Raw genomic sequence first — 13,416 nt, 5'->3', positions numbered from 1 at the left:
TGTTTCACACACATCCCTACCTTCTGCAGGGGTTAGTTCCGCAGAGAGGTGTTAGGGGGTTAGTGTTTGAAGAATTAAAATTGACATACAGTTGGGTTTGAGTGTGAGGGCAGGATGTGTCCAGGCACTGTGAGGATCTCTGGGATTGCAGTCGAGCATATAGAGCTCTGTATTTCAGCCTCGTGGAAGGATGAACTGACTGAACTGTTGACTGGTGGGACAGTGCTGCTGTCCCTCCCTTTCCTGCTCCCCAGGGCGGCCCCGAGCCGGGCCCACGGCCCCCACGCTGCCCAAGGCCACCGTGTTTTGCTGTTTCTAAAATTGGGAAGGAAACCAGTTCCTGTTAGAGATTCCCAGAGCTTTCACTATCAATACTGCAGCGCTTAACACATTGTTTAAGTCACGTTAGGTCGTGCTCGTGCTTCCTGCAGGGTGTCCTGGCTCCTCAGCAGTTCAACTCGTCTTGGATCGTCTTCCTGTTGGCCTTGTTGCCTTGGGGTCAGACATGGGATGGTTCAGCCCAGCCTGGTCTGGCAGCCTGGCCATTCCTGAAGGGTTCATTGCAGACTCACCAAACAGCCCTTCATACCACATCCTTCTAGTGGAAGGTGTCCCTACCCATGGCAGGTGGTTGGAAACAGATGAGCTTTAAGGTCTCTTCCAACCCAAACCATTTTGTGATTCTGTGATTCTGGTTTTTTATGGCTTTGAAGAGATTGATGAGGTAATAGCCACTGCCTGTTAATTAGCCGAGAATGTCCTGGCTTGTACCAGCAGTAGTGTGGCCAGCAGGGCCAGGGCAGTGACAATTCTTCATGGAAAGGGTTGTCCAGGCCTGAAATGGGCTTCCCTGGGCATTGTTGGGGTCACCATCCCTAGGGATATTAACAGACATGTGGATGTGGCACTTGGGGACATAGTTTAGTGTTGGCCTTGCAGTGCTGGGGGAATGGTTGGACTCAATGATCTTAGAGGCTTCTCCAACCTAAATGATTCCATATTTCTATGAATTAGCCACTTGCATCTGGCACAGGCACAATGAAGAGGAAACTCTGCCAACCTGCTGCCTCGGTGGCTTTGAATGCATGTGCGTTATGGAGGTACCCACATGCTGAGCAGACCTTTGGAATAAATGGGTGATTTTCCAGTTGTATTTCTGTGGCTGCTTGTCTTGAACACCGGGTGAATTGAGGTTAAGGTGCATCAGGAGGTGGGGGTGTCATCCGTCCCTGTCCCTGGCTGTTCTTCAGTGACCTCCCGAATCTGCACCCACCAGCCTTGTGTTGTGGGCTTTGCACAATCTGGGTGTTGCTGTTGCTGCTTCCCCAGCATTGCACGTGCTCCAGGGTCCCGACTTCCTGCCTGGTGTGTTCATGTCCCTTCAGTCCTCAGCTGGAAATGCTGCCAGGGAGCCAAGGGCAGTGGCGGTGGCAGATCACCTTCACTGTCACCTGGGCAGGGGACCTCAGCCAGGGACAGGGGTTACCACTGGAGCTGCATTTCCTGTCTGGGTGAGGATAGAACTTCTGAATATTGGCAAATATCACAGGAAAAGTGTCACGTGTATTTTTAGGTTCTCTAAGTCACACTTCGCTCATTGTCCATGGTGACCTCTTTGCTCTTCCCTTCCAGGACTGTCCTTTTATAGTCTGTATGACCTATGCCTTCCACACCCCTGACAAACTCTGCTTCATTCTGGACCTCATGAATGGTAAGCAAGACTCATGCAAATGATGATGTTGTTACAGAAATTTTTGGCGGGAGGGTTGCTGAGGCGCTTGGTCCCTCAAGCCTGGGCTGCTCTATGTGCTGATCTGTTCAGTTCTCCACAAACCAGTGTGTGTTAGTGCCTTTCACTTGCCATGGAAATCCTTTGCAAAAAGACTTAACTTGCTGGATTAGTCACTGAATGCAAATGTATATGAAGTAAATGTATTTTTAAAATGCACTTTCAGATAGGTCAGACTTATTTATTAACTTTTTCAGCTATTCTGTCACTGTAGGACTTGCAGAGGGCAGGGCTGGGTCTGTCTGCTCCACAGGTGATAAGAACCTACAAATGCTGTGCTGTTCCCCCCCAGCATCACCCTGCCTGCCTATGGGGCAAGATTTTACTGTTCATATAATTGCATCTCCATTCTTCTCATTTTAGGAGGAGATTTGCACTACCACCTCTCCCAGCATGGAGTGTTTTCTGAAAAAGAAATGAGGTTTTATGCTACTGAAATCATCCTGGGCTTAGAACACATGCACAATCGCTTCGTGGTGTACAGAGACCTGAAGGTAATGGTTAGTGACTGCATCACACAGGCAGCAAATAGTCCAGGCACACTGACAACAATGGATTATCTCACCTGAAGCCTTTTCTGGGGAGGATTATTTCTTTTATCTGCCTGATTTTTGTAATAACTTTTCAAAATCTTTCTAATCTGTACCATTATCCAGTTTAACCAGCCTGCGGAGAGGCTTCCTTGGGATCACAATAAATCCTGTGCAGTGTTACTTATCCCACCTGCTCAGTTACAGGAATAATTTAGAGAATACACTGTATTTTGGGAGCCCTGAAAGAGGCCTCTGTGTGTGTAATGGGGGACTAACAGCAGGACAGTTGCTGGGGGTGTTTCACTGGCAGTTGGGAAGTAGAGGACAGTTCCCATAGAGGTGTCCCTGAGCCAAATGGCAACAAAAGGGGACAAAAGTCTGCACAGAGATGGCAAATAAAAGGTGTAAGAGCCACACACAGACCCAGCTGTGAAAGAACCAAAATCAACTAGGACTTGAAGCCAAAACAGATTTATTCATTTATTACGTGCTTTGTGTTTCAAACCATGCCTGGTTTTTCTGTTCTGTTATTCAGTATTTCATAACCTGTGGAGTTGGTGGCAGTGCTCTGTGAGAATGTAGATTTTACCTAGAAAGTGTCTGGTATATTGATGTTAGATAAAAAAAGGCAGTTACCAATTACCTGAGAGTATTGATGTTTCAGTTACTGTGTTCTGAGAATTTGCAGTTCTGTCAGTTGGAGGATTCCAAGCAATCACCTTCCTGTGTCTGATTTACAGCCTGCAAATATCTTGTTGGACGAACACGGGCACGTGAGGATATCAGACCTTGGGCTGGCTTGTGATTTCTCCAAAAAGAAGCCACATGCCAGTGTGTAAGTATTGTATCTGGGAGCTCTGCTGTGTGTACAGGTAGTGCTAAGTGCATCCTGAATTTGTCTTTATAATTTAACTTTGCCTAAAGGGACTAAAATGACAATTGTGTGGCCCAGGCTTGCTAAGCTGGAAGCTCTAATGGGGTTTTTTGGTCTCCTCTCCCTGTTTTCCTGCACAGTTGTAGCAGCTGATGTGTAGGCATGGCTGGGAGATGACACATTATTTCGGAATGATTCACCGCTCAGAGAAGAACCTGGCTGAGTTAAAGTACCAGATTGTTTTAATTGTCCTAAATGGATAATTAAATATTCCAAAAAGGACTAAAAAACAGGACTTATTGTGTCTTTCTGGATCTTTGTAGAACTGGAGGTAGATTTGGTTCCATTCTGCCTCTTGGCAGCAGGTCTTAACTGGGATCTGAGTTCCTGGGGTTGTGTGTAGATTCACATCTTACCTGGCATGTTTTATTCTTAGGTCCTCATTTGCCCTGATTTAGTCTCATAATTTATGCAAAAAGGAAAGCTCCAGCCTGTCACACCTCAAAAGATTTGCAATTCAGTAGCTTCTTGAAAAAAGTTCTTATGTTTTGATTGTGTCAAGGGTAAAAGCAATACCTAGTGGCTTCTTCTGGTGGTGCCCAGCGGTGAGTTTGGGAGGAGGGGACCTGTGGTCACCTAAGTGTAGGTGGAAGGAGACATAGGAAACCCACTGAAAGCAAAATAAAATCATGCTTAAAATGAATTCTTTTAAAATTAGGCCGTCTTATTGAGAAAACACTGATTTTTAATGTTGGGCTTATTTTTTAAATGATAGTGTTGGTTGTAATGAAGCTTTTGCCCCTTTCTGCTCTGCAGAGGTACCCACGGATACATGGCCCCCGAGGTGCTCCAGAAGGGCACGGCGTACGACAGCAGTGCCGACTGGTTCTCCCTGGGCTGCATGTTGTTCAAACTGCTGAGGGGGTGAGTGAAGGCTCTTTCCCCTTTGAGGCTGGGCCTCCTCATCGTCTGTCCCTTCAAATGCTAATACATGATGTGTTACAGATTATCTGAAATGTTTACCTGACTTCCCACCCTGCAGCTTAGACCACGTCCACACATGAGACTAAACCAGGCTTTTCTCTTCCAAACCAAACCAAACCCAACCCAACCCTGTGTCCTGTAGCAGGTGCAGGTGTGGGACATGAGGAAGGCAGATGCTCTGTATGCTCTTTGACTGCTACTGACAGCAGTTTACTCATCTCTTGGCAGCTGATAGTATTTTAAATGCTGTGAGGTTACTCGCTGCCTAAGTACACTGAGCAGCCCTGTTAAATTATGGGCTTCATTTTATGCCTGAGACCTGCTGTTGTGGGGAAACTCTTGGCTGTACTGGTCCCTTTTTATGGGATACTCAGCCTTCCTTTCTGCAGAGTTTGGGTCAGGTACAAAGTCTGAATCCTTCCATGTGCTGAATCTGTCCTGTTACCTTATCAGTATCCAAAGGTACATGATAATTACAGCTTTATCAGCAATTACCTTCTCATTAAACTTATAGATTTGATTAATACCACAGGATTTATCTGAGCAGTCAACAAGCGCTGATGGGCAAGTGCTTGTTGGAAATGGCATCCTCAGTGTTAATGGCAAAGCAGAAGAAATCTTTTCAGCTTTTCACAGTGCTTCTCTGTAGAGATTGGTCATTAGATCATCCTGTGTCCTCATACATAATTAACTATAATTAATTATAAGCTCTTACCCCTGTGCAGACACTGTAAAAAAGAAGGTCAGTGTGTGACTTGTGAATTGAACTGTATCAATTTAACATTAATTGTGCACAAAATAGACTAGGTAAGTGTGCAAATAAAGAAACGGTGTTTAAATTGCCAGAAATATCTATTTCAAAGTACAGACAGTGTAGCTGGGAGCAGTGCTCTGTTGAATATTAATTGAAGAATTCTGTAGGAAGCAGGACACGGTGGGCTGGGTTTGCTGGGAGGAGGGAGGAGACCATCTGTCACACACAGAATTCCAGAACAGGGTTGGAAAAGTCCTCCAAGATTATCAAGTCCAACCTGTGACCTATCCCCACCTTGTCACCCAGCCCAGAGCACTGAGTGCCACGTCTAGTTGTTTCTTTGACACCTCCAGTGGTGGGGACTCCACCACCTCCCTGGTGGTCCTGACAAACACACTGCACAGGGATAAATGATCCTCATTTCCCACGGACACTGGGGCTGGCTCAGGAAGATCTCTGTCTTTTGGGCCGTGATTCTCCCCGACAGAGATGTGTGGGGCGGTGTCGGTGGTCGGCCAGAAGCCAGAGCATTATTCACTGTGAACTATCGTTCCTCATCTGTTTTGAAGCCAATTAAACACATCCCAAAACAAGGGTTGGGCACATGGTGCCATTTCTTGGTGTTTAGTAAATTTAGTCTGGCACAAAATCTGCCCATAAGTCCCCAGTGAATCATTTGCTTCCCTGATCTACTCCGAGCCTCGCTGTCAGAGTACAGGAGGCTGTGTGGGAGCCATTTATTCTTACCTGTCATGGTTAAAAACAGAAAAATGTAAGTCCTGGTCTGTCCGTCGGATCCATTCATCAGAACATTTTTGAGGAAAAAAGGAAAATAACTCTGGAGTAGCAGGTCTCCAGTTGAAACGTGCTAGTACACACTGCCATGTGCAAGACAAAAGGCTTTAGAATAGCTAATTAATGTAATTGATAAGTGAATAACATTTTGATTTTGAAAAATATCATCCCCTCATAAATCTAATTAAAAAATCTCATTCTACAGTGCTGCTTCTTTCTTTCATGCTGTTGATGAAGGACTGTGTGGTAAATCTCTAATGTTTCACGGTCTTCTATGGCTTAAAGGAAAAGTCAGACTCAAACCAGAATTTTAAAGCAGGAAAGGGATAAAGCTGATAATCTACCAGATAGCATCAAATATCTTCCCAGTGGCTAGTGCTGTGGGATCTGTGATTACCCTCTCTGTCATCTGCTTACTTGAAGGTTTTACTTCATTCTCCCTTGTAGGGGGGTGATGATTTCAGTTTCCATATATAAATCCTTATTTTTAAACCCCTTTGTGTGATGGCTGCTTGGGGCTTCCTTGTCAAGTGAAAGTGTTCAGATATTTGGAAGACAGATTTACTTGGTGAGGCATTTGAAACACATCTTTAAGGACAGATCAGTGTGTTTGAGGATCACCCAACCTCCTTCTCACCTTCCTGTGGAGTAACTGGACAGATTGTTCTTCAGGGCAGGATTGATGAGGGGGAAGGATGGGGCTAACAGGATGCTGCACGCTTTCCTGGGTTTGCCACAGCTGAAACACTCTGATACATTGTGGCTTGACATTTATTAGTGTATTTTTTTGTTGTTTGTTTCCACAGGCACAGTCCTTTCAGGCAGCACAAAACCAAAGATAAGCATGAGATCGACCGGATGACGCTCACCGTGGTAAGGCTTGGGCACAGTTACATTCACCATGTTATTAAACTCCCATTTCCACTAAAAACTGTAACTACACACCTGTACACAGCTGTATTTGCACATGGCAGGGTTGTTTACAAACACTCTCCAAGAAAAGAAATCAGATCACACAGCTTCCATCACGAAATATCTCTTTGTACTTCCTTTCCTCCTAGAATGTGGAGCTCCCAGACTCATTTTCTCCTGAACTGAAGTCCCTTCTGGAAGGGCTCCTGCAGCGGGATGTGAGCAAGAGGCTTGGATGCCAAGGAAGAAGGTAGGTGTTGTCTTCTCCTTGGACCACTGCCTTGAAAAATTTCCACTTCTCTGTCAATGAGTGAATTCATTTCAAGTAAAAATCTGCTTCCTGTTGTGAGGATTTTAATTTTGGAAAGAGAACATTAAAAAGTGCTGCTGCATGGAATTACATTTCAGCTTCCTTTGGTTTGGACACATTTTTTGGACAATTTCTGTCCTTAAAGCCTTCCCCTGAGTTCCCTGCAGTATACTTACATTGGGTGGTGTTCCTACTTCTCATCCCTGGGTTGTTTTTCTGGTTTTACCTGATCTGTTTTGGCATGAAATCATATGACTTGACTCAGACAAACTGATAGGAAAATTTATTGCTTATATTTTATCTGTAACGATAGGAACATATTAAAGAGAAAAAAAAAATGCAATCCCAAAGCCACCAAGCAAAGAAGCTGTGAATATTGCTGGTACTACCTGTGTTGTCTCATGGTCCTAAGGAAAAGGCTTTTTCTTTTGGTTTCTTGACTGCAAAACACTCCTTGCTCCTGCCAAGCTCACCTCGTTGTAGCTGCTCATGAGATTGTTGTTATCAACTGTTTAAGAAACCAGTGTGAGACTGGGAGAGGGAACAAGGAGAGAAGTAAACAACTGTTGAGAAACCTTTGGGGATGTGTGATAACAGGTAACTGATGGCCCTGAGCCTGGGGCTGGCTCCAGTTCCAGTGGGAGATTCAGAGATTTTGTCTTGGAGCCTTCTTTGATAATGACCTGAGACTACTTTTCCCTGGGGCCTAACAAGACTGGTGGTTCATTTTCCCATAAAATTTGTGTAATGTGAAATGGTGTGGAGTAATCTGGTTACATACAAGCAGCGTTTGGGATGTGACACAGATCAGTGTTTGAGATCTGACACAGATGAGTGTTTGAGATCTAATGCAGATCATTGTTTGAGATCTGACAGCAGAGGAATATCCTTTGGTGTTTGAAATGATGGGGTGCTATCAGAAGTGCTTCCCTGCCAGCCCTACAGCACTATTCTGAGTGTTTCCACATGAAAATCTTTTCTCCTGTTGTTTACTTAGGAATGTTTATTTTTTTCCTTGCGAAAAAGAGCATTTCCCTGATGTTTTCAAGTGATAGAAATGTGACCTTTGAAGGCTTTGTATTTCTTGAATACATTTGAAAAGCCCTTTCATTTGTTGACTTTTTATTTTTATTTTGCAGCGCACAAGAAGTAAAAGAACATCCTTTCTTCAAAGGCATTGATTGGCAGCAAGTCTATTTACAGAAGGTAAAGGATGAAGGCAGTAATTTTAGCTTCCTTGATTAACAGTAAAAGGAAAATAAGCCCAAACAGGTAATGGACAGAAAACTTCAGAATCCCAATCCCTAGGACATGTACTCACTGGCACAAATATGTGGAGGGTTGTTGATGAAAGCTGTTGAATAGTCATCACTACAGATCTCAGTAGTGAGTTGTTACTTTTTCAGTGACAAATGGTTGCATGGTTTCTTCAGCTTAACTGTCTCTAAATTGGAGAGTTTTTTCCCCAGATTTTTGAAGGAGCTTTTATTAAAGAGTGGCAACAACTTTGGACTGAAGTTTAATTTCAAGGGACACACTCTTGAATGGTCATGTATCATTTGTGCAAAAAAATAAAACCGCTGTGTACAGCTTACAGAATGGAGTTAAATAATGCCAGTTATTTTGTCTTTCATTATGCTGCTTTTAATTTCTAGTACCCTCCACCACTGATTCCTCCCCGGGGAGAAGTGAATGCAGCAGATGCTTTCGATATCGGGTCGTTTGATGAAGAGGACACTAAAGGCATTAAGGTACTCAGCTTCCAGTGAGAGGTGGAGGGTGGCACTGGGACTGCTGTGCTTGACTTTCCATGTGTGCATGGCATTCCTTTGCTTCGGTGCTGCTGGATGTGCAAGGAATTCCTTCAGGTTGGGAAACTCAGTCCGTGTTGGTACCAAAGAGATACCTTGGGCTGGTTCCCTGGGTTGTTGTTTGCCAAGTCCTTATGTTTTCAGATTGACTGAAATCTGCCTTCCTATCACAAGTGTCGTAGGATCATGGAATACCCTGCGTGGGAAGGGACCCACAAGGATCATCAAAGTCCAACTCCTAGCGCTGCACAGAACACCCAACAATCCCATGTCCCTGAGAGCATTGTCCAAATGCTCTGTGAGCTCTGGGCAGTTTTTTGTGACAAAACAGATATTTCAAATGATCACAAGACAATTGGGAAAGCCTCATGTTTTCAAGAACACCTGATGGTTTATAGGTTTAAAAATTGTGATTTGTTTCTGGTAGCTTGGATAAATTGAACTAAACCTTATTTTACTGGTTTAGTGGTCAGAGAGTGCAGTGGAAAACTCTTAAAAATGACAAACTATTGATGTTAGCAATGTTTTAAATTAGAAAAGTGAAAAGAAACTTTCAGGTTCTGGTATTTTCAAAAATCTAATGAAAAAATATAAATAAAAAAAAAAAAAGGAAGTTGAAACTGCTGACCCCTTTAGGACTCAGGTGTGACCCCCCCCCGCTGTGAATATCTTTCTTCTCTGGAGCTTCTCTGGGACTTTGGGACAGCAAGTGAGTCAGTGGTTGTCTTGGGTCTGTCCTCTTCATTCTTTTTATCACACATTTCTGCAGTTATTACAGAAGTGAGTCAGGAGAGAAACTAATTGCTCTAAACTTTATAAGCAAAAAGCCACACTTAGTACTCACTGAGTCTGAAAAGGAGCTTGTCTGTCAGTGTCACCTGCTGTGGTGACAGAAGTTGGCTCTGAAAAGATTTTATGTGTTTAAAGAGAAGTGCAGAGAGCCCAGGAGGTTCTTTATCCCAGAAAACTCCATGTCTTCAGTGTTAGTTTAGCAGGACTCCAGTCTTCTGCAATTCTGGAATGCCAGAATTCTGAGGAACATTTTGCAAGGAGAAACCGGTTGGTCTTTCTATTTATTGATTCATATTGTTGGGTGTGAATCATATAGCCAGTTCATTGCCATGGCACTTCCAGTTTAATCTCAGGATCTAATAGTTCGGTCTGCCTATAGGATAAATTTGCTCTTAGAGATGAGTCAGTGAGGGATATCAGGTCCAGCCTCCCTGTGGTGTCACAGGCCTTTAGAGGGGGACTGGGTAATTCCTGCCTCTGAGTCAGTGGAGCCAGAGCTGCCAGTGAGGTGTCAGGAGCCAGAGCTGCCCCTGAGGACACCAGTTTGAACACCTTGCTGTGCTCCATGGCCCTTGGGGATTATATTTACCCTGCAGTGTCCCATGACCCCAAGAAGAACACATGAGCTTTGGGATTACCAGCTGGAGAGCCAACAGTGCATGCCTGTGGCTTTTCCTCCTTACTTGGGTGCTGTAGGAAGCCCCTGGAACTACAGAGAAGTCTTCTGTGTGTGTATTTTCCTGCTGTGATACAGCTATGGATCTCTGAAAGGAGAAGAATATGTACTCCAGGAGTGCCTGGCCTGGCTGTAGAAGGAGAATTAAGCCAGGTTTTCCTATGCTGCTCCTGCAACTGCTGCAGCATCACTGCATCCACATGGCTTTAAACCCTTCCAGGGATGGGGACTCCACCACTGCCCTGTTCCAGTGCTGGACAACCCTTTTGGTGAAGAATTTTTCCTAATTCCTTCGGTGCAATTCAGTTTAAGGATTCAAAGGTAGAAGAGAAAAGAATCCTTAAAACAAGAAAATTGAGGTCTGCAGCACACGCTGCTGCATTTTGTAGAATAATTATTAAGAATGTTAAACCCAGCTGTGGAAGCATGGAAAGCATTGCTGTGGAAAAGGTATCTTTTCATTTATTCATGGAATTTTTGTGCTGAGGAAACTTTTATGCAACGAAGTTCAGAATACTGCTGCTTCTATTTGAGTAATTATTTAAATGTGAAGTCTAGAGAACATTATGGGGCAATGTTGAGTGAGGAGCTAGCGAGAGCTATCAAACCAAACAAGTTTTTAGCAGGTGGCCTGTTCTCTGCACATAAATTAATATCTTTGCTTAAATTAGTGTCTGTGCTTCTCTTGCTTGCATCTGTTTGTTTTGTGAAGGTCTGAGCTCAATACTGCTTTTTAAATAATTTTGTTGTATGGATAACTATTAACTGTTGGGGATAAGAATAGTGAAAGTTACTAAAATGTTGGGTTTTTATGTTGTTTTTCTCTTGCAAGTTGCTTGATAGTGACCAGGAGTTGTATAAGAACTTCCCTCTGGTAATATCGGAGCGTTGGCAGCAAGAAGTAGCAGAAACTGTTTATGATGCAGTAAATGCAGACACAGATAAAATTGAGGCCAGAAAAAGGGCTAAAAATAAGCAGCTTGGCCACGAGGAAGGTAATCTGTCCTTACACTTCTCTCATCTTTTGCTCCTAGATAGTAGTTCCTGTGCTTGCAGTTCCACACCACACACTCCCGTGACTGTCATTCACCGGGAATCCTTAGAATTTGTTTAGTCACTGTCGTGTTGCTTAAGATGTTTCTTAATGTTTTGAAATGCTGGCTGATGACATCACGCTTTGGAAAGAGTATCATAGAATCATAGATCATGGAATGGTCTGGGTTGGAAGGGACCTTAAAGATCATCTCGTTCCACCCCCTGCCATGGGCAGAGACACCTTCCACTAGATCAGGTTGCTTCCAAACCCTGTCCAACCTGGCCTTGAACACCTCCAGGGATGGGGCAGCCACAGCTTCTCTGGGCAGCCTGTGCCAGGGTCTCACCACCCTCACAGTGTGTGGGGTTTGATTTCATGATCAGGAGCTGAGAAGGGCCCCTGGAGGTCCCGTACAGCAAACTGCAGTCTGCAAGTTGCATCAAACCCGCAGACTTTGGAGAGCAATATCCAGTTCTTTTAACAACATACTTTGTTGAGATACTTTTTTAAGAACCAAGTGTGTTCTTGGTTACTCCACTGCAGGTGCATCAGCCCATATCATTAAGGCAGAACTGGGGCTGTGTGTGCACACACAAGCAGGATTTCAACCTGCTGAGGGCACATCGAGTCTCCCGTGCCCAGGATTCCGTCCCTTTTCCACAAAGCTCCCTACAGAATGCTTTTAGGTTGTACCTTGGTTTGCTTTGCTGATAATTCCCTCTTGTTTTAGATTATGCCCTGGGGAAGGACTGTATAATGCATGGATACATGCTGAAATTGGGGAACCCCTTCCTGACTCAGTGGCAGCGTCGTTACTTTTACCTCTTCCCAAACCGGCTTGAGTGGCGAGGAGAAGGAGAGTCCCGGGTAAGTGAGGCTACACTGGGAGCAGCACTGGAATGCAGGTGGAGGTGGAGGAACATCTGAGGACTTATGCCCAGGTGTTCCTCCTGTGGTAATGCTTTATCCTAGTAAATGCCCTGTGGATTTGAGTAACTTATCTCCAGCATCGCTGTAGTTAATCGGTAGCTACACTGCACGGAGGAGACAAAGTTGACTTGAGAAACCTGTTTACTCTGTTTTGTTATGTTTTTAAAGGAATTTGGTAGTTGATGGTGTTGTTTTTTATTTAGGACCTCTGGACTATTTATACAAAAAAACACAAACTGGTAAGGTGACAATGCTATAGCATTTTGTTTCCAAGAAAATGCTATAGTGACTGTAGTGTAGCCCAGCTGTGCTCATGTGCAGGGCAGATAATTTGTATGTTTAGTTAAGAGAGGGTTTGGAATTTAAGACATTGTGTCCTCTGCTGTCTATAGGGAAAGCTTTCCTGCACATTGCTGTATGTTCACTTTGGAAGTATTTAGTGCTGAAATATTCCTTTTCAGCTCTTAGAAATAGTAAGATTGGCTTTTATTTTTAACAGCAGTAATACTTGGAAAATGTATCAAATTATATGCAACTCTGGAGGGAAAATAGTGAATATTCTGTTAGCAGACACACCTATTTGTAGATTCTTATTTCATGCTGTCATTACTGGCTTTCAGAGCTGATATTCCGTTGTCTCTGTTGAAGCAACCAGGCCCCTTGTAAACGTTTCTTACCTTACAATCTATCTTTAGTTCATGACCCAGCCTTCAGAAATAAATGTTTGTGTAATGAATCTTAATGTTCATAACTTAATTCATGTGGCGAGTCTAGAAAAATGAGATAGTGACTTTTATTTGATGGGTAACAGGGTTTTTTTTTTCAATTAATTCTCTGCTCTTTTGCAAATGCTGCAGCAAAACCTGCTGACAATGGAACAAATAGTATCTGTTGAAGAAACACAAATTAAAGATAAGAAATGCATCTTACTGAGAATTAAAGGAGGAAAACAGTTTGTCCTACAGTGTGAGGTAAGACACTTGTTTTTTTATAACTTAATCAGATTGTTTTGCATATGATAAACGACTGACAAGTTTTCAGGTCTTCCTGTTGCATATTAACTAAGGCCCTTTGTGAAGCAGAGCTGAAGTGTTTATCACACTCGAGTTTTGAAAGCAGGAAACCTGCAACTGTGCCAGTTCCTGTCATGGATTTCACTGGTATTTGGGCCAAAACGAGTTCAGTTTATTAAATAGCTTAAAAACTTCAAAACTGCTCAA

The 13,416-nt window shown here is 43.6% G+C and overlaps 1 protein-coding gene across 2 annotated transcripts in view; it reads left to right on the top strand.

Moving 5' to 3' along the window:
* GRK3 (G protein-coupled receptor kinase 3) overlaps nt 1–13,416 on the top strand; it is a 66,338-nt gene that overhangs the window by 45,863 nt on the left and 7,059 nt on the right. The window contains exons 10-21 of one of the 2 annotated variants that reach the window (XM_050318371.1): nt 1,633–1,711; nt 2,153–2,283; nt 3,063–3,157; nt 4,013–4,120; nt 6,536–6,602; nt 6,791–6,891; nt 8,091–8,157; nt 8,607–8,702; nt 11,063–11,225; nt 11,997–12,133; nt 12,400–12,435; nt 13,054–13,167. In XM_050318371.1, the coding sequence (XP_050174328.1) occupies nt 1,633–1,711; nt 2,153–2,283; nt 3,063–3,157; nt 4,013–4,120; nt 6,536–6,602; nt 6,791–6,891; nt 8,091–8,157; nt 8,607–8,702; nt 11,063–11,225; nt 11,997–12,133; nt 12,400–12,435; nt 13,054–13,167 (1,194 nt within the window). The remainder of the gene's footprint in view (nt 1–1,632; nt 1,712–2,152; nt 2,284–3,062; nt 3,158–4,012; nt 4,121–6,535; nt 6,603–6,790; nt 6,892–8,090; nt 8,158–8,606; nt 8,703–11,062; nt 11,226–11,996; nt 12,134–12,399; nt 12,436–13,053; nt 13,168–13,416) is intronic. The other variant, XM_050318372.1, reaches the window with a different exon arrangement.

Source organism: Myiozetetes cayanensis, unplaced genomic scaffold (genome assembly GCF_022539395.1).
Source record: "Myiozetetes cayanensis isolate MyiCay16 unplaced genomic scaffold, myiCay2020 scf21, whole genome shotgun sequence".
In the NCBI taxonomy this organism is placed as follows: Eukaryota; Metazoa; Chordata; class Aves; order Passeriformes; family Tyrannidae; genus Myiozetetes; species Myiozetetes cayanensis.
The sequence above is the reverse complement of the archived record's forward strand: the minus strand, read 5'-3'. Positions and strand labels throughout refer to the sequence as shown.